Source organism: Eschscholzia californica, unplaced genomic scaffold (genome assembly GCF_041429995.1).
Source record: "Eschscholzia californica isolate CP2 unplaced genomic scaffold, dmEscCali1.0.p SCAF_1, whole genome shotgun sequence".
NCBI lineage: Eukaryota > Viridiplantae > Streptophyta > Magnoliopsida > Ranunculales > Papaveraceae > Eschscholzia > Eschscholzia californica.
The window spans coordinates 6,017,765-6,042,414 of NW_028238198.1; the positions used below are offsets into that span (position 1 = coordinate 6,017,765).

Consider the following 24,650-nt stretch of genomic DNA (forward strand, 5'->3'; position numbering starts at 1 on the left):
TATACAAAGATAATTTTCTTAATGTGATGAATCACAAAATTATATGAATTTATTCACTAGTTTCAGTTCAATTTATTTGGTTTGGTAACTTCTTCTACCATGTAGCTTGATCAATCGAATATTATTTTACCATGCTTTCCCTGATGAACCAAACAATTGCATCTTCTCTGCAATAACAGCTTTCATGGCTTCCTTCGCAGATGCCATAACTTGTACAAGATCTTTCTTGTGGCTAGCAAGCGAGTCCATGTAAGCTTTCCTGACTTCCGTGTTCACATTGAACTTAGTAACTCCGAGCTCAATGGATTCCTATTAAATAAAAAATATCACTTCATTAACAATCGAGAAAAATTTTCAAGATGGTTCTTTCCTTTTTTTCCTTTCAATGTTAAGTTTCAGGTTAAACTGGATGTCGGTTACCTTGATAAGTTCCTTAGACAATCCAGAAGCTCCATGAAGAACCAAAAATGTACCTTTTTCTGCACACATGACATGCAGTTCCTGCACGACGAATGAAGAAGTAGGATCAGTAATCTAAATATAAAAGCTTCATAGCTTATGAGTTAAAGTCTGAGCTAGAGGTTGTATTTTCTTTAAGTCAGATCTGGAAACTGACATAAGGTCTGAACTGACTCGAGTCATACTTCAGACTGATTGTTTTTATGTGACTAGCGATGTCTGACTTGTCTAAATGGCTGATTTAGGTCGGTTTCTCGTCCATTTGATTAAGATGATTCAGATTCAAACAATGAGAAAAAAGCAAACACCACCTAAGAGGAAGAAGTTTCTCGTAAATTAAGGAAAGTGTATTTATTAAGGGTATCAGTTTGTCGAATCCTTTCATAGAAGTATTTTGTCTAGCATACACAAGACACAATTAGCTGAATGTGAAAAGAAAAAAAGTATCAAGGCCGCAACTCAGCACAATGACTCTAAAAATAATACATGAGTGAATGAAAAAGTTAGCCAGTGGATCTAGCATGTAAGTTGCAGTATTTATGGAAAACTTCAAAAAACAGATTTTCTTTCATAATTGGGAGATGAAAATGGGCTTCTGCGAAGTAAGAATAATACAGATGGCATTGAAAGTAAACTTGATATCAAGTTCTGAAATACCTTCCCATTAAAAAAAAACATGGCGTATCTCTGGTTTCATAAGATAGTTTTACTTTAGTTGTATTTAAATAGAAGTCAGTAACAATAGTTCAAGAATTTTTACCTTGAGCAGGTCCATTCTGAGGTTGGGTCCACTCTCTGGGTATTTCCCGTGCACATTTCCAATACACACTGCTAAAGCATCAATTTGTGTCCTATCAATGAATTCGCGAGCCTGAAGTTTCAGTGTTTCACATAGGGGAAAGAATTGGTCAATTTCATGAAACCTAATAACATGGATATATCAGCTTCTAACATCAATAATAACAGTCACCTGAGTAACATCAGTTAGCTTTGCCTCATAGTCTTCGACAGTCAAATCATCTTCAGTTCCAGACAGTCTTCCCAGTTCAGCTTCCACCAACATCCCTTTTGTCGATGCCAAGTACGATATGTACTTCGTGTATGCGACGTTTTCCTCGTAAGAAAGATGTGAACCATCTACCATGACTGAATCGAAACCCTGCCATGGTTGAGAAAACCCAATAGATATAATAAGCATTTGGTAAAATATGATTCGTGTCACATAGGTACCCCTTTTCCATTTTTTCCCCGGATACGGATACTCGTCTTGGGTACTCTCACACCAGTTAGATGCTTGCGGTCACAGCAAGCGTAAGATGTGAGTTTTTGTACGAACATTTTGGGTGTACTTGCAGAAACTCTCAGGACAAGAAAAGAATACTCTAGGTTAAGTTTTGTATGATGTTCAATAGTTGATCCCAAATAAGAAAATCATAACTGAAGTTCAATTACAAAATAACAATATCATAAGATATGCTTACGGACGTGTCGCCTATTTGGGTTTTTAGGTTGCTATATCAGATACCTCTTAACAATATAGATGTCGGTACCCACATCAGTGGTCTCGGGCCTCTCTCACCCCAAAAGCTAGCTCATGAGTTCCCTCACACTCATTAAGTGGCCACCCCTTCCACAACTGATAAGAGACTAGCTTCAAGCTCCAACATAAATTACTTCTACATGACCAATCTAAGGAGTACAGATTGATGACTGGTTAAGAGTATGGTAACAAAACTATACCATTTCAAGAGCTTCTAACATCTCAGGTTTGGAACTCCCGTGATCAAAATGAACAGTGATCGGCACCTGCAATGCACAAGTGGATATACTATTATACCGTACTCTTCAAAGTACTTGTAGAGTAATAAAAATGGAGAAAACGTAAAAGAGCTTATTATTTGAAACAGAGATAAATAAAGATACCAAATTTCATTTCTATTGTTTTTCTGAAAAAATACTGAATTTGACTCACTTTCCTACATGTGTAAGCAAAAGCAAATACAGGTTACTTAATTCGTCCACAATTACCCCTACGTAGACCGTGGCACCTATGAAGTAAAATGCCTTTATTTTTAACAATTTATAATGAACTTGCTTGTGAAACCTTTATGTTAGACAGTTCCTGGATTAACTTATTTTTCGCAGATGAAACTTACATTGGACTGCTCAGCAGCAGCGATAGAACATGCAACCAAGGGAACGCCTCCCTGCTTCAAGGAACTAGGATGAATCTGGAAAAGAGAACACATTGAACCAAAGAAACATGTCAGAATTCTGAAGTAAAAAAGATAAACTGTAAGGGCAATATCGAGCGTCTGATCTCTGATGGTTAGGGATAATTTCTTCTTCGAAATATTCAGTATGTGAACTATTCTGAAATAAATTTATCTACTCAATAATCTAGCACAAAATCCACCTTAGGCTCAATTTCACTAAGCTTTACATACGTCGCCCTATGACAACCTCTTAAAAGTTAATAGGCCGGGTAACAATATGCTGATAATTTTCATTTTGTACCCACCTCAAATATTGTCAGAACTTGCGGGCGTGCTCTTTCCATATTTTATTTATTATTAGCTAATTTTCTGGAATATTTCCAAGCAGACGAAATTTAATGCAAGACCTAGTTGTGAAACCTTGATCCAAACAACTATGTTCTCGATGGTGTTTAGGGAGGAAAACAAAGTAACGTCAATAAGAGCGTCTTAATCAGCATATTTTACAGTGGCATGTGCTTTAATATTAAAAGTTAAAACCCCTACTATGAACGGAAAGAATGAAAGAAGAACATAACATGGATACCAAAGCATATTGGAGTATGAGTTACATTATGAATAACCAAATTCATCTCACCTGCAAAATAGCAGGACTTTTTTCTGCCTCTGCAGCAGCAATCACAGCTTCAACTCCTTCCAGATTATATACATTGAAGGCTCCAATAGCATATCCCCCCTTCTCCGCATTCTTCATATTTAATAAGTTTGTTAATTAGTGTTTAGAAGAAGTACATGTTAGTCATTGCGTATGAAGAGGATACACATTTAGAAAACATAGATAATCTTACAAGAAGGAGATCCCTTGTGGAAGCGAGTCTAGCTGGACTAGCCCAACTTTGTACAACATCTGCAACTGCATTATTATCACCGACATTGCCTACAAAAAGAAAGATATAAGATCCAGTCCCACCTTACCATTTTCACTCAAGACCATAGAAGCATCATACAGTTGAAAATTAGAGTTACCTGGAAATACAATGTATGGAACACCTGGATGCCTACTTTCAGGACCAAGCTGCCACAACGGGACACCAGCCAAGGCTTGTCCGACAACCATCGCATGCTTTGCTTCTAGAGCTTTTGTAGCAGTATCAGATGAAGTGATGCCACCCTGGAAAGAAACCACATTTTTATGACGAAGAACAAGCAATCAAAAAAAGCAGTAAAGAAAATAAACAATCACACAGAAAACAAGAGATTTACGTGGTTTGATTGATAAAAGTACCTTTGCAAGAATATAACGTGGACGTGTAGTTATACGTCTAACAATTTCCACTAATGCAGAGCTAACTTTGAAATTGATCTCCAGGCTCTCAGAAGGAGCTGAAAAATGAAATGCAAGGCTTTCAAAGAAGGAATCTTGAATCAGCAGAATGAATAGCTCTAATCAGTCAATAAAAGAACCACTAACTAGCTAGGCTATCCACAGGATACGTACTACAAACCCTAAGCCCTTAACTACTGCTCTTCTTTTCCTTTCATCTTTAATTCCTCAATAAAAGGTTTTAAAGCTATCACTACATTAGATGGGAGGCAACAAAATAAAACTACTTGTTCAACTGTATACTCATATTGGGAATTCATTTCCATGCCGAATTTTTCGAATAAAAGTAGATTTTTGCTCTGCCAGGTATCTTGGGAATTTAACAAAAAACTCGGAGTCCAATCATGCTTTGGTGTTATCATTTTAAGTGCAGTCACTTCAACTAGTTCATTGTTGGTCCACATCAATCGGCAAAAGTTGGTATGAATACTTGATTATTCACGCATTATTTTGCCAGATTCATGTGGACTACCTCTGAATTGGTTCATATGTAGAACTTAAATAAACACCACCAAGGAAAAACTAGGGAAGTGAACAATTGCACAAGTCCACAGGATTCACAATTGGAGCCTTTACTGCAAAGATTCATTGAAAGTAAAAAAAAAGCCAACTCATAAAGATTTAACGCAAAAGCAAAACTGAAAAAAGGAGAAGGAAACGTACAGCTTCCTGTAATAAGCTCTCTACTAGTCATCACCAAAGTGTCTTTACGGGATTTGAGAAAAACATCTGCCGTTTCAGCTGCCCGAGTGATCTCTTCTTCTCGCTCTTCTAACGAGTCCATTGCTAGTTTACGAACAGATACCTGACAAATAGACAAAGGAGGTGAGGGTATTATGTAACAATGTACATGGAATGCTGTTAAAAAATAAACACTGTTGAAATACTCGACTGAACAGTATGTCATCTATACTGAACAACAGTTAAAATCCCAAAGCACAAAATCTCTCAAGAACTTATATCACCTCAATTGTTTTTAAAAGGTTCCCACGTTGTGCTTTAAGCTCCGCAACCTGCATAATTTCTTAAGAACTTAGCCGCAGCAAGAAGAGGGGAAAATCAGTAAGCAAGAAACAACAGAAGCTACAAAATAGTACCTGTTTTGTTGTCTTTGGAACATATGATCCTACAACTATCAGTCCTCCATTTCTTTCTTTTATACCTAGATCTTTTGGCAAGATTGGATTCTTTCGCCTGATTCCAATCCGAGCAGAAACAAAGCTAGCAGCAGTTCGGCACAAGAAACGCTTCCCTTTCAATTCTGCCTGTTAGTTGTATAGATAAGAACAGGATTCATGTGTCGTGGAACAAACTCAAAATCAATTATGAACACTTCTAGAGAAAATGAAATTAGCATCATATCTTGCCTGGATCATTCCCGCTGCAAATACACTCATATCTCTATCACTGGCTGCATTAACTATACATGTAGATCCCTGTTGACCACATAATAAACCAAAACCAATAAGACAGCTTGCAATCGTTTACCAGTATCAGATTTGGTTAGTCAACTTATATCAATCAACCCCGGTATAAGGGAAGAAAAATTCAAGCAGAAGAAAAAAAATAATTACGACACAGAGGACTGCTAAATGAACAAGAAAATAGAGTATCAATTTTATTTCTAAGCATAGCAATTGGAGAAAATGGTTTTCATACTTAGTTTTAGCCATCTTGCAAGGACATTTGACCAAAAGCATACAGCCAACCCACCTTTTGCAAGCTACATAGATGCTGACAAACAGCATCAGGTCCTCCTTTCCTCAAAAGCTCAATAGAAATAGAAGCAACATTACTGGAAGATACCCGACCTTTTGTTTTCTCTTCTATCCACTAATGTTGAACAAATACATTAGTAAAAACAATCTCTAGACAATTGATTTGCAATAAACATTGCCACCATATGAACATGTTAGAAACAAACCTCACGGAGATTTGAAGATTTAAAGCCAAAGGAAGCATCTTTAGCAAATTCGGTCTCCCCAGCAGGGACGAGCCTAGAACAAGATCAAGATTCATAAGCAGTGACATAATTCAATAGATCCAACCAACCTTCAATATCTCAGCAGTGAAAATTTCAAATGTCTCAAGAAGATGTTATCACATGAACAGGAACACTGGTAAAACTTAGGTAAAGTCGGCATAGCCTGAGGGTTCATCTTGGAATTACTGACTATTTAATATGAAAATCAACAATACAATTTGGACAAGAATATCCACATATATACCTATCGGAGTCTGCCACGTAGTGTACATCTTCAATTGTGTAACGACCTCCTTGAAGAAAGAATGGACAAAGAATCCATGCATCCATCTCACCAAGAACCGATACAGCTGCATCTGCTTCCTGCAAGAGTCAGGTCCCCATTTTGGGTCATGATTACAGGCAAAAAATACTGAATCTAAAAAAGAACAAAATGGTCCATAAAACTTGCCTCTGGAAAGTGACCACGAAGTGTTGAATCACCTCTTAGAACGACTGTGTAACCAATGTTGTCAACTGATTTAGCTGCAGCATCTATATTTCTGCAGATTTCTTTCGTCAACTCAATGGCCTATAAGGAACCCAAAATTTGGTTACAAATCTGATGTAAAATAAGCAGATCATACATGCGCGGACTTGGGGGTAAACTCTTTACGAGACACTGATAAAAATGTATATCATCATAGAGATTTGCAACTCTGCCTAGGATTACCTTATCAGAACTCATTGAGCGAGAATTTGTCAAAATGAAAAAACAAGTAGGCCTCCTGCTGAACTGCCCAACAAGTGACTCAACGCTCCTACATAGGAAAATTATTCATTAATGCTATGAAAGACACTTATGAGGAGATCTGGAAGTTTTGGGTCAAACTGGTGGTCCGAGGATTTAATTATATAATGAACACCTACATAGGTAAATCCCAAACTGCAAAAGGTAAACTGGAAATAATCGGAAGTTATATGCTAATGCATAGTCACTGCAGAAGCCGAGGTAGTCAAGGTAAAACTCACCACTCTGTTAATACTTCTATATCATGAACAGTTTGAGTTCCTGTAGGGTCATCATCCAAAACAACCAAAACTTTGGAGGCACTTTTCTGGAGTCTCTGAATGTCATCAATAGGATCACTAGGCCACTCAGAAGGAAGAGATTTCAAGATATCATCCTTCTTAAGAGCAGTAAGTTTTCCTACAACTTGGACACCAGCAAGAGTCTCATAAATCTGCAAAGACCAAATGACAAATAAACTACTCTGCTTAATAACCGCCTGACAGAAAGACTTCGATGACTGTAAGTCATATGAGAACATGTAAACCTAATAATTCATGTCTATACGTGCACATGCACATGGTTAACCTGAGAGATCACTGTGGCCAGTTGATAATTGGAAAGTAATAGATGATAAGTTTATATTCAAGGATTATATCAGATCTATCACCTACTAATCAAATAATCTCTAAGGAATTATCATATGTTATTACAAAAAGATGATAGAAGTGGAATCTACCTAAAATCATTTACTAAAAAATCAGTTCAGCAACACTTGAAGGAGGAACCGCGGTGGTAGAGACCGTTACTTCTAAAGTGATCTTTTCACCAAAACAGGGTATTTTCCGCAAAGCAGTGAAAGGAATATAGAAAAAGCCGTCGTTGTCTTTTCAGTATTTGGTCATTTAAAAGATTAAAATGCTTATTTAACTTCCAGAAAACCGTTATAACAAAAATTAGTTGTTGTAACATCCACATGGCAAAATAGCGGGTTTCTATATAAAAACTCTCCACCACACTCAAAAGCGGTCGATATTTCCGATGTAACACCGTCCTTAAAACTTTGAGTAGAACTGTAACAGTAATAGAATTTATATTTACCTTGACTACGGCAGAATCATCCAACCTACCCCAACCAGCAGCAGATCCTGGTACGTAAAAAAGATCATAAACCTTTTAAAAGACATCCAGAACAAAAGAATATAGAAAATCATAATGTCTTATTTAACACAACAAAAGAATAATATTTACTTATTACTCAGTGGGACTACATATCCTAAGGTGTGCCTATTCAGCAGCAGCGTAGGCATATTATTTTAATCTCAATTACTAAAGCTGATTAGTGAGAATGTTTCGTTGAAAATCTTTGGAATCACATTCTGTAAGATGATAATCTTCAAATAAGCTTTATTTGTCTGCTTGGTTTAAAAATGCAACAGCATAGCGACATAAAGATATCATAATTCCATTGAATGCAGTAGCAGTGTTTAGTCATCCATTGTACGCCACCTGATAGGAATTGCTGGTGTGCAACTGTAGAAATATGAAGTGGAAGTTTACGTGACGAACACTCTTGAGTAACAATGCCCTGTAACCAATTAAGATAACGTTGTTTCAGACCCTACTGAAAATAAAATGATCTAGATGAAATAACAATTAAATTCTATAGCATACCAGGTCCTTCACAAAGATATCAAGTGCAGAGTATGGTGTATAGTCATTGTCTAGCATGTGCGGGACCCGATTTCCGAACATCCTGTAACATAAATTACAGACACTTGATATTTAATAATGTAGTTGGAAGAACATTCAGAAAATATCGATCCTTGGCTTGGCATATTAGATGTTATGGCGTCGTATAAATAATAAGTGGAAAGAGAATCACTATTTCGTAGCAATTGGTCAGCTTAAATGACAATCATTAATGACAGTGAGTGGTTATTTGCACCACTGTAGAAGGATGAACAACGTGATCATACATGCTGAAGCAATATCTTTAACAGTCATGGTTAAAATTTCAGAAAACAATGCATAGAAGTATGGAACTTCCTGCAAGGGAAATGTCAGATGAGACATACCATGATGCTCCTCCACTGTTCATAACAATTTCAAACAACATTCTTGTATTGAGACCTAACCGAGCTCCGAAAGCCATTGCCTCAGCTGCAGAGGCTATATGAACTCCGGCAAGCAATTGGTTGACCATCTTCACGCAACTAGAGAACAGAAGACATAAAAGAGGAGACCTTTAATCGCTACAGACTCGTGTTCAAAGCATTTTCACCATATAACAACAGACACCTTTCTCAAAAATATACAACAGACACACATCCACATGCCGTGCACTTGTGTACAAGATGAGAAAGCATTTGTGAACATCCATTAAGAGAAAAGTAAATAAAAAATCACCTTCCAGCTCCACAAACTCCTTTTATGACATAAAGCTTCTCACTTAACGCTATGAACAAACAAAGATAGAGCATTAATCATCTGATATAAATCTCTCCAATTCAAGAATAGTTGTAATCTGGTTACCTGATAGAACAGAGCCAGTAGACTTGAGAGCATCTTCTGTACCTGAAGCCATTATCTGGTAAAGAAGTGTATGCATCATTGGAAAAAAATTACTTAAAAAAGGAAACATAAGAACCATAGAGTTAAGTTAATTCCAGAGAAGCATCCAACGGTCTTTTCTTAACAGAAATAAATATTTAAAATCAAAATGAATATTTGGAAAGAAACAAAAACTTAAGAAAGTAAGGAGTTCAGTTCTCACAGTAAGTTCTCCATCTGCAGCTCTTTTAACACCACCAGATACAGGGGCATCCACCAGCTTCAAACCCTTATTTTCACCTATAACATATCAAGTAATGTAAACTGCCATTCGGAAAATGTAGAGCAAGGGAAAAAAGTCAATTGGCGAAGCAAAATCTAGTTGTTTTGTTAGATCTCAAGTGCCCTGGTATTAGCTAGGGCGGCAATTCTTAAATGGGAAAATTCGCAAAAATTGAAGTCATGTAATCATAATAGAGTGAAATCATTAAGAAAGAGAATGAAAAGCCTCTGACTTGGGCCTTTGGCTATGTTGCTAACTGAACGTTATAAAACAGGAAGAATGCTAAAAACAGTAAAGAGGCGGAGGAAGTAAGGGTAGGTCTAAAAGTATATATGTGATATGCCTTGTCTGGATATATGGCTAAAGATGGAGATAACTGGCATGATACAATCTGATCTTCCAACTTTGGTTAGATGGATATTGAGTAAGACCAATGCAGCCTGTTGTGTAAGTAAGATTTTAATAGGGATCAATCGCGAAAGGAGAATTACCGTGTAACCTTTGCTCTAACTTGGTAACGAATCCAGGGGAGACAGTAGAAGAGAGGATAATGGATGCACCAGATGGTAGGGCTACAAGAGAAGAAGCACAGCTTGAGTATAAATGTTAGTCTCAAAAATCTAATATAAATGAAACAAAGATACTCACCTGCCACCGAACCAAACTCCCCATACAACACACTTTCGGCTTGAGTTTCATTTGTAACCATGACTATGAGTACATCTACATCTGTGACCAAGGAAGTTCAAGAAATCAGTATGTTCTTGCTTTTTGTAATGTTGTGTAGATAATTCACACGAATAAAACAGTTAAAAAATGAATATAAAGCAAACGACACCCTATATCAATCTATTTATACAGCTGTTAGTCACTAACTAGAAGAGAACTTAGGATTTTTGTAAACAATTATTTAAAAGAAAAACAAACTATATGATTCATTTGAATTGCCTCATCTACTATGACCTGAAAACATTATCGATGTATGTTTACTAAGTGATACGGGATAATTAAAATTGCCTGGACTAAGGGGTGCATCTAGTTTTAAATTAAGAATGATAGTCTTCTGAAAAGTTCACCCTTGGTTCTATAACTATTCAGCCTTTATTATTTAGTTACGGAACAAAATTTAGGGTCTTTTAAGTTGTGATCCGAAAATGGGTTTCCAAACACCAATTTACACCTAAATAAAACTGAATTTGCCATAAGTCCTGTACGATTTTCAGTGAAAACTGTTGAGAAAAATAACCACTCTTTATAGGTGATCAGTCTACTTAGAGTTTTTCTCTAATGCGGAAAACCAGGATCTTGGATGAAATGGTGAATAAATAGAAAATAACCACGAAGCAAATGAAGAATAATGACACACAAGATTTATAGAGGTTCGGAGCAAGTCCTACGTCCTCTTTCAGCCGCACCAAGCAAATCCACTATGAATATGAAGTTACAACTTACCCGAGTTACCGTACACAAAGTCTAGTGTACTCCCCGGTTACAATATCTTATCACTACAACTCTCACCCTCACACACTCACTCAACTCTCTGATCTCACACTCTTTCTCACTCTCTCACTTATCCAGGAGACTTGAGAAAATGGGATGATTGAAATGGGAAGGAAGACTGCCAATTTATAGCTTCCAATTTCATCCGTATGAAGGAAGAGAATTAAATGCTTTGCCCAATTTTTCACCATCCATTAATACCAAGGTGCTTCTTTTCTTCCTTAAGACAAGGAATGGATAGTTGTACACTTTTTCAAAGTAGGGTGGTGGAGTAGCCTGTTGGACTTTTATCCTCCCATTAATGGGAACTTGTTTATTTGGTCCCACAATATGACAATCTCCCACTTGGGGCCAAATAAACCCGTGACTTAGAGTTGTAGAATATTCACCTTCATCTTTCAACCTGGATTGGTGCTAACACAACCTTCTTGATGCGGCTATCCGACTCTCTCAGACCGAGAGACCTACTGAAGCCTTGCAGAGCTTCAGCTTCTCAATTGTGACCCCCTTGGTAAACATGTCTGCTGGATTCTTCGAACCAAGAATCTTTTCCAGTAGTAGCTCACCATCTTCCAGAAGCGACCGAATGAAATGGTAGCGAATATCTATATGCTTTGTCCTTGCATGATAGGCTGAGTTCTTGGCAAGATGAATAGCACTTTGACTATCACTGTACAAAATACTATTCTTCTTCTCGTGCCCCAACTCTGCTAATAAACCTTTCAACCATATCATCTCCTTGCTTGCTTCTGTCACTGCTACATACTCTGCTTCAGTTGTTGACAATGTTACCAGCTTCTGTAACCGTGAGTTCCAACTCACTGCAGTCGATCCCAAGGTATAAACATACCCAGTCGTACTTCGCCTTTTATCAAGGTCACCTGCGAAGTCTGCATCTACATATCCATTTAAAACAAAATTTCCCCGTCCATAACATAAAGGTACATCCGTGGATCCTCTCAAGTACCTGAGAATCCATTTCACCGCTTCCCAGTGTTGCTTACCAGGATTGCTAGAATACCTGCTCACTACTCCCACTGCATGGGCAATATCTGGTCTTGTGCACACCATAGCGTACATAAGACTCCCAATGGCTGATGCATATGGCACACCTGCCATAAATTCTTTTTCCACATCTGTCACAGGACTCTGCAACTTGGAAAGCTTGAAATGACTTCCAAGTGGCACACCGACTGGTTTGGCACCCTCCATATTGAACCTTTTCAGAACCCGTTCAATATATTCAGCTTGACTGAGCATAAGTGTACCCTTAGACTTGTCCCTGCTGATTCTCATGCCAAGAATTTGTCGAGCTTCACCAAGATCTTTCATGGCAAATTTACCTGCCAACTGACCCTTCAAGTTCTTGATTTCCTGTAGAGATGTTCCAGCCACTAACATATCATCAACATATAGTAACAAAATGATGTAACCAGAATCAAACCTTCGAACATAGCAACAAAGATCTGCGTTACATCTTGAGTAGTTGTTCTTGAGCATGAAGTTATCGAACTTCTTGTACCATTGCCTCGGGGCCTGTTTTAAACCATACAAGCTCTTTTGAAGCTTGCATACCATCTCCTCCTTCCCTTCTATAACGAATCCAGCTGGCTGCTTCATGTAAATTTCTTCATCAAGGTCTCCATGAAGAAATGCTGTCTTTACATCTAGCTGTTCAAGGAAGAGATTTTCTGAAGCCACTAGACCGAGTACCACTCTGATTGTTGTCATCTTCACAACTGGAGAGAATATTTCATTGTAGTCGATACCTGGTTTCTGCTGAAACCCCTTCACTACTAATCTCGCTTTGTAGCGAATGTCACCATTTGCTTCAGACTTTCTCCGATAAACCCACTTGTTCTCCAACGCCTTCTTACCTCTTGGTAATTTTGCCAACACCCATGTGTTGTTCTGCACAAGTGAATCCATCTCGTCTTTCATGGCAAACTCCCACTTGCTTGAGTCCTCGTCCTGTAGTGCTTCATCAAAATGTTCTGGCTCACCATCATCTGTCAGTAACAAATGATCCATCACATTAGCATATTTTGGATTCGGCTTTGGTACACGTGATGATCTCCTTGGGACGAACACCGTAGATGTCTAGGTCTGAACACCTGACTGGTCCTGTGGAGCTGGGGAAGAAACTCCCACTGCTTGTGGAGTGTCTCCCTGTTGCATCTGAGATTCCTCTTCACCTGGAGTCTCTGCTTCTTCCACCACTCTACTTGTCATCCCTGTAGTATCACCCATGTCAACATATTTTAATTTGTCGACTTGAGTAATTGATCCTTCACCTATGACCCGTGTTGCATCCTTGTCCTTGTATAATACATCTTCATTGAAGGTTACATCCCTGCTCCGGATTGCCTTGTGACTTTCATAGTCCCACAATTTATATCCAAATGCATCACCTCCATAACCAATGAAAATGCATTTCTTTGCCTGTGGCCCTATCTTTTTCCTTTCTGTAGGATTAAGATGAACATAAGCAACACATCCGAAAACTTTCAGATAAGAGAGGTTTACCTTCTTGCCGGTCCAAACCTCTTCTGGAATCCTCATATCTAATGGACTGCTGGGTGTCCGATTGATTAAATAAGCAGCCGTTTCTAAAGCTTGTGCCCAAAAAGCTTCAGGCAACCCGCATTGCAGTCTCATGCACCTTGCTCGTGCATTTAGTGTCCAATTCATACGCTCAGCTACTCCATTCTCCTGTGGTGTCCCTGGGAGCGTCCTCTCCATACGTATCCCATTAGTAGCACAGAACTGTAAGAATTCCTTCTTGTCATACTCACCACCATTGTCTGACCTTATACATTTTAGCTTCAGACCTGTTTCTGTCTCAACCAATGCCTTCCATTTCTGAAATGCATCAAACACATCAGATTTATGTTTCAGGAAATAAATCCATACCTTTCTCGAGTGGTCATCGATGAAGGTAACAAAGTATTGAGCACCACCATGAGAAGAGACATCAGCTGGTCCCCATACATCTGTATGAACCAAGTCCAACTTTTCTTTTCTTAAGCTTCTGCCGCCTCTGTTGAAACTCACCCGCTTTTGCTTTCCCAGAACACATTCTTCACAAAAGCCCATTTCTACAGATTTTACCTCCGACAAATGACCCGCCAAATGCAGAATCTTCATGTTCTTCTCACTCATATGTCCCAACCTTTTGTGCCATAGTCTGACATCTTCAACACTGCTACCCACTGCTAGAGTAGGTCTTTCTGAAGCTCGGTAGAGAGTACCATTTCGAAGTCCTCGAGCTAATACCATAGCTCCTTTGGTCACTTTCCAATTTGTCTTAGAAAAGTGAACCTCACAGTCGTCGTCACAAACTTGGCCCACAGAAACCAAGTTCCTTGTCAGATTTGGAACATGTCGCACATCTTTCAGCTTCCACGTCGAACCATTGACTTTCACGTTCACATCACCTACACCGATGATATCACATGCTTCACCATCACCAAGGAAGACTTGGCCAAAGTTCCCTTCCTTGTAAGAGGTCATGATCCCTTTATTTCCTGTAGCATGGAAAGAAGCTCCTGAGTCTACTATCCAAGACTCGTTCATACCGTCCTCGGAGAGTAATAGGAAACTCTCGGTAATCACATTGTTGTCATTAACAATGAAGACTGCATCGTCCTCTGCAGCTGCAACTACATGGACCTCTTGATCACCCCTATTTCCCGTATTGTTAGCACCCTTTCTTTCTGGACAGTCTTTCTTCATGTGCCCTTCTTTATTACATGTCCAACACACACCTCTAGGCCTGGGTTTCGATCTCCCCCTAGATTTGCTTCTAAATTTACCTTTAGATTTATCTGAATTTTTATTAAAATTCCTGCCTCTTTCATATTGCATGCTTAAGACGGATCCTGAAGAAGAGCTAGAAGCGGTGTAGCCTCGTTCTAGTCTCCTCTCTTCTTCACCGAGTATCATAGCCGTTACATTTTCTAGCATTAATTTCTCACTACCCGCCGAGTTGCTTATAGACGTCACAGCCGTATCCCAACTCGACGGTAATGATGATAACAACCTTAATGCTTTTACCTCATCCGAAAATGTAATGTCAACCTTAGAAAGTTGGGAGATAATTGATTTAAACTTTCCAAGGTGAGCAGATACTGTCTCGCCTTCATTCATTTTTAAATTAAATAATTGTTCACACAACATAATTTTACCTGAGGCTGACGACTTCTGATAGAGTCTCTCCAAAGTGTCCATTAAGTCCTTTGTTGTAGATATTTCTTCGACATTGTTGTAAACTTCCTCCGTAAGACACCTACGGATCACGCCAACACACTTGCGGTCAAGAATAGCCCATTCTTCATCATCGAGTTTACCCTTCTTATCCACTCCATGTAATGGAGCATGAAGATCTCTCTCATATAAATAATCCTCCATCTGTGATTTCCAATATGAGAAATTTTTACCGTTGAAAACCCGAACCCTTGCAACGTTATCTGATTTATCATCCATATCTCCAACACCGATATAAACACTATTCACGGCGAAAACACTATTCACGCCGGAAAACACTATTCACGTCAAAAAAACACTATTCACGTCAAAAACACTATTCACCTGAATAGTAACTCCGTCCACCAATAACAGAAAAATTCAGCAATTCCTAACCCGGAAGCTCTGACACCAGTTGTTGAAAAAAATAACCACTCTTTATAGGTGATCAGTCTACTTAGAGTTTTTCTCTAATGCGGAAAACCAGGATCTTGGATGAAATGGTGAATAAATAGAAAATAACCACGAAGCAAATGAAGAATAATGACACACAAGATTTATAGAGGTTCGGAGCAAGTCCTACGTCCTCTTTCAGCCGCACCAAGCAAATCCACTATGAATATGAAGTTACAACTTACCCGAGTTACCGTACACAAAGTCTAGTGTACTCCCCGGTTACAATATCTTATCACTACAACTCTCACCCTCACACACTCACTCAACTCTCTGATCTCACACTCTTTCTCACTCTCTCACTTATCCAGGAGACTTGAGAAAATGGGATGATTGAAATGGGAAGGAAGACTGCCAATTTATAGCTTCCAATTTCATCCGTATGAAGGAAGAGAATTAAATGCTTTGCCCAATTTTTCACCATCCATTAATACCAAGGTGCTTCTTTTCTTCCTTAAGACAAGGAATGGATAGTTGTACACTTTTTCAAAGTAGGGTGGTGGAGTAGCCTGTTGGACTTTTATCCTCCCATTAATGGGAACTTGTTTATTTGGTCCCACAATATGACAAAAACACCAAAAATAACCTCTTCTCTTCCTAAGCCCATAGAACTTCAATGTAAAACCGACAAATTATGCAGATTTCCTTTTCCTGAAACGCTACGTGAAAGAGGGTTCATGCCCAAACAAAACAAACTAAGTGGAACTGTACCAACTAAATTCTGGGATACAACTTTCCATATCCTCTGTGATTATAGACCTCATCTTGGCACAAAATTCAGTCTGATAGATTGGACATCTCTATGGAATATATTCCCTACAAGCTAGTTATTGTTCCGGCAACTTTCGAATCCTATCCTCTACGAGAATAGTCTTAATCCCGGCATAATGCATATTATTTTAGGTGCAACTCGGTTTTTGAAAACAAGTTTTGGAACAGAACCAAACGGGCCTTTAAGTACTGAATTACCTTTGGACGCTTCTGCAGGAGAGTTCGCAGCCAAGCCACCAGCAATCTCAAATCGAGATAATGTGGGCTTATAAACCTACAAGTTTAAAAAAACTTCACTCAAAATCATCATCTATAATGGTTATATTAAGTTCAACACAACTCGCTTCCGGGCTATATGACGAGATTAAAAAGCGCAAATCCTATTGTATATAGTAATACTCGACTGGAACAAATTTCGAGATGGGTCAGAGGCGGTCACTATTGTTATTTGACATGTATAACTCGTTCTGAGATCCATAAACCTGTGCTCCATGCTAAAGCAACTAAAAGATGCCCTAATAAAAGGATTTGCTTGTCCTACTTGGAATTTAAAACTAGATCTGATAAATGATTAGAGTAAATTGGGAATTGTTGAAGTCTTACGTCAAATCCAATAACAGTAAATTTCGACTTTATCAGCTGCGTTGCCATGCCAAATCCCATTGCTCCAAGACCGATGAAACCAATGCGCTTAACAGTAGATGATGTGGCAACAATAGCATCTGCTAATTTCTCAGGGCTGTACTTTTCTTCATTACTGACTTCTGATAGACTCTTTCCAAGTACAATTTCAGAAACCTGTGCAAGAAGATATGGGCATGCAGAAGATTGCATTTAAAGCTAAATAGACGTAATAAACTTGATTCTACAGCACATTTAGATGAAGATCTTAAGGGAAAAATACATGCTGACAATTCAAAAAAAAGATCTTAAGGGAAAACTTTAAAGTGATGGTAACCTGCACTAATGAAGCATTATCATCAACTTTACGTGAACACCCTGGAAGATAATGGGAGAAAGGTTAAAAAGAATAAATTGAGCAAATCCTAGTTACCGCACTTTTCAACTTGAAAAGTATCACATGAATAAGGCCATTACCGTAAAGAAGTTGTTGGTGTGCCACCGCCAAAAGTGGAAGAGGAAATGTGAGCGATTTTGCCACATCCAAAACAGTCCTCTTTAATTCCAAAGAGATTAACCAAAAGCCCATGCAACCATAATATATAAAATAAGGCACCACATAAATTACAATAAGAGTATGGAATAAACTAATTCAGTCGCTTTCTTTGAAAGGACTATTAAGAAGAGAACACTAATAGAACTCACCAGATCCTTTACAAAACTATCGAGACGAAGATTATTTAGTTGACCAGCCTTTAGTATTTGGGGAACATGATTCTTGAAAACCCTGCATATGTTGTGAAGAAAGAAGGTGTTAGGGGAAACAAATAAAAACTAAAAAGATAAAGTTGGGACAGGATTTTCTTTGTCGAATCTGAAAGTACTTTAAAAGGCTAGTACCTCACTGGGACAGTAACCCAATTAGTATTCAAGTTCAAACCCAATGTACCTAACAATAAGCTATTGAGATCCTAGACGCAATGCAGATCATCCCGATATCAAATAGGTGCCACAGATGGGAACTATAAGTCTTTGTTTCCTCGTATTCTTTTCCCAATTTGTCCTTTTACTTTTTTCTTTCTATTTATCACTTTAAAACCATATACCTTTTGGCTACTTTTATCTTTTAGCAATAACCGATAGGCCTAGCCACCACTATTTACCAAAGTAATTGCTACCTAGAGAAGCATACCATGAACTCCCTGCAGCATTTGAAATTATGTCGTAAAGTATCCATGGATGAATGCCAGCTTGAACACCAAGAAGAACAGCCTCCATGGAAGCAACAAGATGAATACCCTCAAGCAACTCGTTTACCATTTTAACTTTGCTGCAAAATAAGCAAATAAAGTTGGTAATGCACGTACGGACACACCAGAGATTATGACAACACTGACTGACACAAGAATCCACTTCAAAATTTTAAGAGACAAAACGAAATACGATACAAATTCATCAGTAACTTGCTAAACAGAAGATTTCAAAATTTTAAGAGACAAAACGAAATACGATACAAATTCATCAGTAACTTGCTAAACAGAAGATTATAATGAAACAATACAACCTACAGTAGATGACTCCGAACAAAATTAGACTAGGAAAAGAAAAACAGGACAAAACTGACCTTCCAGCACCAAGTTTTCCATCAAAAACGTAAAGTTTTTCACACATTGCTGTTGGAATAACACAATAGATAGGTCAGCGAAGGACATCAATAGTTAAAATAAGGCATTATCTATCAATATTATTTCCCGTTAGGCCTTACCAGATAGAATTGGTTGTGCCTTTGCAATTGCCTCGGACCTTCCAGACGAAGTAATCTGAGAAAGTAAAAGAAAACAAAAACGCAATCAACTTTAACAATACTGATATACTAAGAAAGAATTGAATGGTGATCTGAATACACCAGTGTTTAAAGATGTAATGGTACCATAATTTTTCCTTCTAAATCAGATGTCCCTTTAGAAACATGTGCATCTACTAGATAAACAGTCTTTTCTTTCTCTGCGGAATACAATAAAACAATACAACCTTCTTCAAAAGAAAAGTACGCAGAAAGAAATACGGATATATGCACTTCCATAAGAAATGATTGAAACAGCATAAGGTCAAACGTGAAAGTACAAAAATTTCGTAGAAATATTCCCAAACAGGAACGGTACATAATTTGGATAATTGTTAATGATGTATTATAACCTTGATTTTCCTTTTCCAGAAAAAATATATAGATATAGTCAGGACATGAATGGTACAGAAATTGCTAATGATATTGGAACTCTAGCATATGCTCATAATCCGTCTGGGTCACTTATTCCCAACTCCTTTAGTACCTAACAAATGCCTACTCAACATGTGCTTGGACTTTTCGGTATTGCTACAAAGTAGGCGCCAAAAATAGGCATCCAAATAAATTATGATACGTTGCAAGGGAACATTTTAAGCTCTTCGGTTTTGGATTATGTATCTACTCTAATACTTCAGCAGTCACCGGGTTCATGGAAGGGCTATGCAGCTATTAGTTGCACTTCGGGATCAAAATCTGGGTTCTCTTTCCAATTAGTCCACAAGAGATGGAAGGGAAGTAATCTTAAAGCACCCTCCTGTTAAACAATGGAACTCCTCATCTCCCAAAACATAAAGGGTTTAGCTCTTGATTTAACCATCTTTTGCTCTAATTCATGACAAAACTAATGAAAGTATCAGTGGTTTTTTATGCAAAACAAAAAGTATTAGTGGTTTTAACCTATAATACCTAAAGGACATAACTACCAATGCCGATAAAATCAAGAATGACAATTGCAAATAAAATGAAACCCATTGTAGTTCTTAGTAACAGTAAGAAGCCAAAAAGGAGCAACAGTTAGAATTCCAGTTGAAAGAATTATGAATACAAAATACTACAGAAAGAACAGTGTGTACTTAATGTACCACAGAAGCTAGAAAACAGAGAGAGGAAATCTTAATTGCCTGTGAGATAGTTCTCTAGCTTTTGAACAGTTGCTAGTGATATTGTTGAGCGGAGGATGATGATTGCATCTTTCTCCAACCCTACAAAATATTAAAAAGAATTATTACAAATTCAGATGTTGCTAATTAAGAAATTAAACATTACGGTAATCAATATCTATCATATATTGAGGCATTGGTAAATACCTCTCAAAGCACCATCCTCACTGTAAAATGTTTCAGTTATCTGGTCAGATGTGAATATAATTGTAGCTACAGCATCTGCATTGGAGTAGAAAGAATTTGGTACTAAGTGTGAATCTATAATTCAGATGTTTAATGATATAAAAGGTATACAGTAGGCCATAAAAAAAAATCTTGGTTCTATAAGGAGACGAAAGGTCGCCCATTCTGTAACAAGCACTACTTACTCGGATATGTAGCCAACCAGTACGAAATGGCACTTCATAATTAAGACAAGGTCCAATATGAGGTACAATTTCGTCCATTACATATGGAGCTGAAAGGTTTGCATATTTGGTAAAGTTGATTTCTAACAGTTCCCCCGACCAAATTTTGTTATTCTCCCTTATTGATAAGAAGATGAAGTCAATGAGGAATGAAGGTCTATATTTTAAGAAGTTCAGAACGCATGTCCAAATTTTTACGCAAAATACAAAAACCATGTGTGGTCATCTCACTTAGTGTGCAGCATCACTTTTGTAGCCTAAATGGGGTAAGGAACAATGATAAACTGGTAATGCATCTCTCATGCATTTTCACTTAAAAGATACTCATAGTTATTTACAATGAAAAATCACTTTATCTTGCAACATAATTACCTGGTGGTATAATCCTGGTGGTAAATCAGGAAAGAAGCTCAAACTAGAACGAAGAGAGACAATAGATTGTTACCTTTCCCAGCGTCCGAAGGACTGGAACATTTACTTCCACCTAATTTCAAGAATGCACCCATCACTGCCTCAGATACCTTCACACAGCATAAAAACAATCAAACATCAAGTCAAACTAAAGCTTCACTAGGTACAATTTGATTGGATTAAAAAGGTACAATAAGATAGCTCCATAAATGTGCATTTGTATTCTTTCCCAGACACATAAATGTACTTTGATTAGTAATAATTTACGGAGCTGGTAGTACCATACTAAGTGGTGGTGGGCGGGTAGTAGATGAGAAGAAGGTAATTGTTTGACTTTTCGGTGGTGGGGACTGGTGATAGAGGTGCTGAGTGGTAATGACTGTATTGACTACCGTACTGATGGTGGTTGTGCCTTTTCAGAAAAAGAAATTTATGGTGGTGGTGCCGGACGGTGGTGGAGCATTATGATTTGTGGTCCATGAGGTGGTCCCTAGTACCAACAGTAAACAAAATGCCGAAAATGATGGTAGTTATTGGAGCAATGTCATTCTAAGGAAACAGTCAACTTAATGTAGGAAAGTAGCCCATCTTGAGTTCTCCAAACTGATTTAGCAGCTTACAAGCGGCAATCTGTCATGACTCGTCTGAATCTGAATCGTATAATTCTAATGAGCTCAAAATCATCCCTCAAATTAGCTATTTTGATGAGTCAGATAAATACATACAATTCTAAAGTCTGACTCAAATCAATTCAGACCTTGAGTCAGATTTCAGATCTGACTTACGCTAAGTACTAGCATTTCCCATCAAATAACTACTAATAGATGAGTTTAGGGTAGTAAAACAATAGATTATCGCCGTAATATAAATAATTTTTTTAATAACTTTTAGAAAGTCAACAATAGAAGTTCCTTTTTAGCAATAATCTATCAAAACCGCTACTGATTTAGATCATTTACGCCCAAAATTAAAATCTACAACATATAATTTGTATCGAACGATCCTGTACCACAAAATTTCTAACCGAACAATCAAATCTGAAACAAAAAAACATGTACCAAATAATTGATTTGAGATCATCAATAATCAAATGACTGAAAAATCAAATTCTGAATCAAAGATTTCACAAATTTCTCTGACTATTCAATAAGGTCGACATAATCGATGACAGAAAAGACGATGAGAAAATGAAGAAGTAAAAGTAATGAAAAAAATAAAGAAATGAAACCTCGAATGCTTTGACATGGAAACCAGAACGAAGAAGAGAAGATGCCAAGTCTAAACTGAGTTCATCCAAGCCAATAAAACCAACTACGCTTGAAGAAGACGCCATTTAATTTTGGATGATCGCAGAAACTGTTTTGGTAAAAATGTTAATTCTTCTTCTTCTTGAAATAGTTGATGTTCATAAATGAATGAACAAATGGAAAGAAGATATATATGAACTAAAATCTAGAGAGAGAAAGAGAGAGAGAGAGAGTGGGGGTTTTACTCAGGTCAGGTGGGTGACATTTATATAATCTTTTTTTGTTGTTGTTGTTGTTGAATGGCAATGCTAGCCTAGGGAAGGTGGGCTGAACAACTGCTACATGAAAAATGAAAATCGACCATGCGCCATGTCACCCTGAGTCCTCATGTCATGATTAATAGGAGGCTGTCCCCGTGCCGTACCAAAAGAAAAAAAAATGTATTAAGGATGCCGGATGTTGTCCACCACCTTTTCGTGTAGTGGTAGGACATCCCTCGTAAGTCAACGAGGTTTTGAGATGAGTCTCGGTGAAAGTAGTTTATCACCAAGATTAATCATATGTAATTTAGATTAAATAAAATAGATATTGTCGGGTTTTAAACTCTCTGTTGTCGGGCTTTATGCTCAATGTCTAGGTTCTATGTTGTCGGATTTTAGGCCTCTTTAATTATTGATTTAATTTAGGCGGTCATCGTGCTTATCACATCTTAATGATGTATCAATGTCTTGTAAGACTAACGTAGATCGTAGTCGATTTCTCAAAAGAAAAAAAAAAGATACAAGATTGCATTTAAACAAAAAAATACAAAATGTTTGGACGAATATTAATAAAATGTACTGCTCTAAATGAGTAATTCGGAGAGGACCTATATATTATATTTTTTGTTGTTAGTTACCCCTTCTCTCATGTGAGACTATTCTCACAACAATAAAAGTCGATTTGATCCAGTTAGTGATACAACGCAAGGGAGACGAAAGAGTTACTAGTTTTTTATTTTCTTAGTACAAGAAAAGTTTGTTTCTTTGTTGGTCTTTAGGGCCTGTTTTGTTGGTCTTTAGGACCTTTTGTTGTTTTCGTTTTATTCAGGATCGAGTGTTTTGATCATAGACCACTATTGGGAGTTTCTTCATCAACTTACAACTCTCTCTACCGATGTACCGGAGTCAGAGGTGCTAACCGAAAATCTGCATGCCGACGGTTGACGGTGAGAAGAGAAGAAGGTGAAAGAAGCATCGGTTATAAAACTACCCTTAGTTGGTTAGTGGCGGCTGCACCAGAAGTAGTCCACTAGTTAGATCAGACAGCTCTAGAAGCACCCCAAGTGGGCATAACTTGTCTTGTTTGTCCGATTTTGGTTGTGTCTTTGTTATTTTAAACTTCATGTTGTAATTCTCATTAGCCTTTTTGGCGTTTCAATGAAGTTTGATTTCCAAAAAAAAAAAAAACAATAAAAGTCGATTTAAATCAATTTTCATTTCTTATAAATTGATATCCAAAATCACGGTTACTTACCTCAATAAGTGCTAACATCTTCAAAAATAAATTCTTCTCCCTACTCTATAAAAGCATGTCATGGTTCTTCTTGTGGATTGTGGTAGTGTAAAAAAACAATTCTTACAAAAATCGGTTTATTTTGTAATGGAAATATTGTTGTCGGGACATGTCACACCCTAACTGTATGGAGATAACAATCTCAAGTTATGAGATTATAATAGTCAAGAATGTACTATCTTGGTCGATTTCAGTCATCACTAAGTTGATTTTGAATTAAACATCTAGGAATTGAATTCTTCTACCAGTTTGATTTAAAGAAGAGATCAATAATTTTTGGACACTTAAAAAGTGCACAACTACTGGAGCACAACTCCATACATTCAATAGTGACAATATTGTTGTAAGCGGATACTTATTGGAGTTAATGGGTATGATACGCAACAAAAGGATAACTCAAAACTTGTCTGCTGGTTTAGTTGGACAATACAAAAGAATTTTTTATTCTTTCTTGTGCCTTTTCAAAGAAGACAAAAGTTTGAGGGAGAATGTGTGATTAGTGCTTTTGGACCATTGTGGTGCATTTGTGGCTTTTATTGTGCTATACGGTTCTACATTGGTTGGTTATTTCTTTTCAAACACATTTAATCAAGATCAATCCTTTGACAACAGTATAAACTTTGGTGGTGTTTTTTAGTTCGTTGCTTGATTATGATGGGTCTAAATTTAGACTCTAGGCCGCGGTTCTGGAACATCTCAAATAGTGTACGGACGAAAGGAAAAGTCTCATTCATCTTCTGTTTCAGACCCTCGGTCGAGGGTTTTGTGGTGGACCAACCACGAA

At 37.6% G+C, this 24,650-nt stretch overlaps 1 protein-coding gene across 2 annotated transcripts; it reads right to left on the reverse strand.

Annotated features, from left to right (window-relative positions):
- LOC147563594 (ketose-bisphosphate aldolase class-II family protein) lies at window positions 1–22,747 on the reverse strand. 2 transcript variants are annotated; one of them, XM_086638915.1, is made up of 42 exons: window positions 22,294–22,747; window positions 21,100–21,175; window positions 20,392–20,466; window positions 20,206–20,286; window positions 19,169–19,242; window positions 19,004–19,058; window positions 18,863–18,911; window positions 18,431–18,568; window positions 17,944–18,025; window positions 17,716–17,794; window positions 17,576–17,616; window positions 17,221–17,415; window positions 16,816–16,891; window positions 10,297–10,377; window positions 10,140–10,220; window positions 9,589–9,665; window positions 9,348–9,402; window positions 9,222–9,270; window positions 8,891–9,028; window positions 8,487–8,568; window positions 8,322–8,400; window positions 7,914–7,960; window positions 7,055–7,266; window positions 6,756–6,843; window positions 6,495–6,614; window positions 6,288–6,406; window positions 5,984–6,056; window positions 5,773–5,892; window positions 5,427–5,495; window positions 5,157–5,324; window positions 5,025–5,072; window positions 4,723–4,864; window positions 3,961–4,058; window positions 3,702–3,846; window positions 3,524–3,612; window positions 3,313–3,423; window positions 2,616–2,690; window positions 2,200–2,265; window positions 1,430–1,618; window positions 1,220–1,330; window positions 421–501; window positions 1–309 (listed from the first exon to the last, which is right to left on the reverse strand). In XM_086638915.1, the coding sequence occupies exons 1-42, from the start codon at window positions 22,396–22,398 to the stop codon at window positions 127–129; spliced, it is 4,122 nt and encodes a 1,373-aa protein (XP_086495041.1). In that variant the 5' UTR covers window positions 22,399–22,747; the 3' UTR covers window positions 1–126. The 2 variants fall into 2 exon arrangements, with proteins under 2 accessions (XP_086495041.1, XP_086495049.1); XM_086638923.1 differs by having other exon boundaries at window positions 6,288–6,402; window positions 6,491–6,614; window positions 22,294–22,681.
- Window positions 22,748–24,650: the final 1,903 nt, after the last annotated feature.

What these genes read in the sequence shown, in the direction of transcription:
- LOC147563594 (XM_086638915.1), bottom strand. Translation starts at nt 22,398, where the DNA reads ATGGCGTCTTCTTCAAGCGTAGTTGGTTTTATTGGCTTGGATGAACTC. An exon ending in GTTAGAGCAAAGGTTACACG is followed by an intron (nt 9,666 to 10,139) that starts GTAATTCTCCTT and finishes GATATGTTATAG; the next exon opens with GTGAAAATAAGGGTTTGAAG. An exon ending in CTGCAGATGGAGAACTTACT is followed by an intron (nt 9,403 to 9,588) that starts GTGAGAACTGAA and finishes CTTCTTTACCAG; the next exon opens with ATAATGGCTTCAGGTACAGA.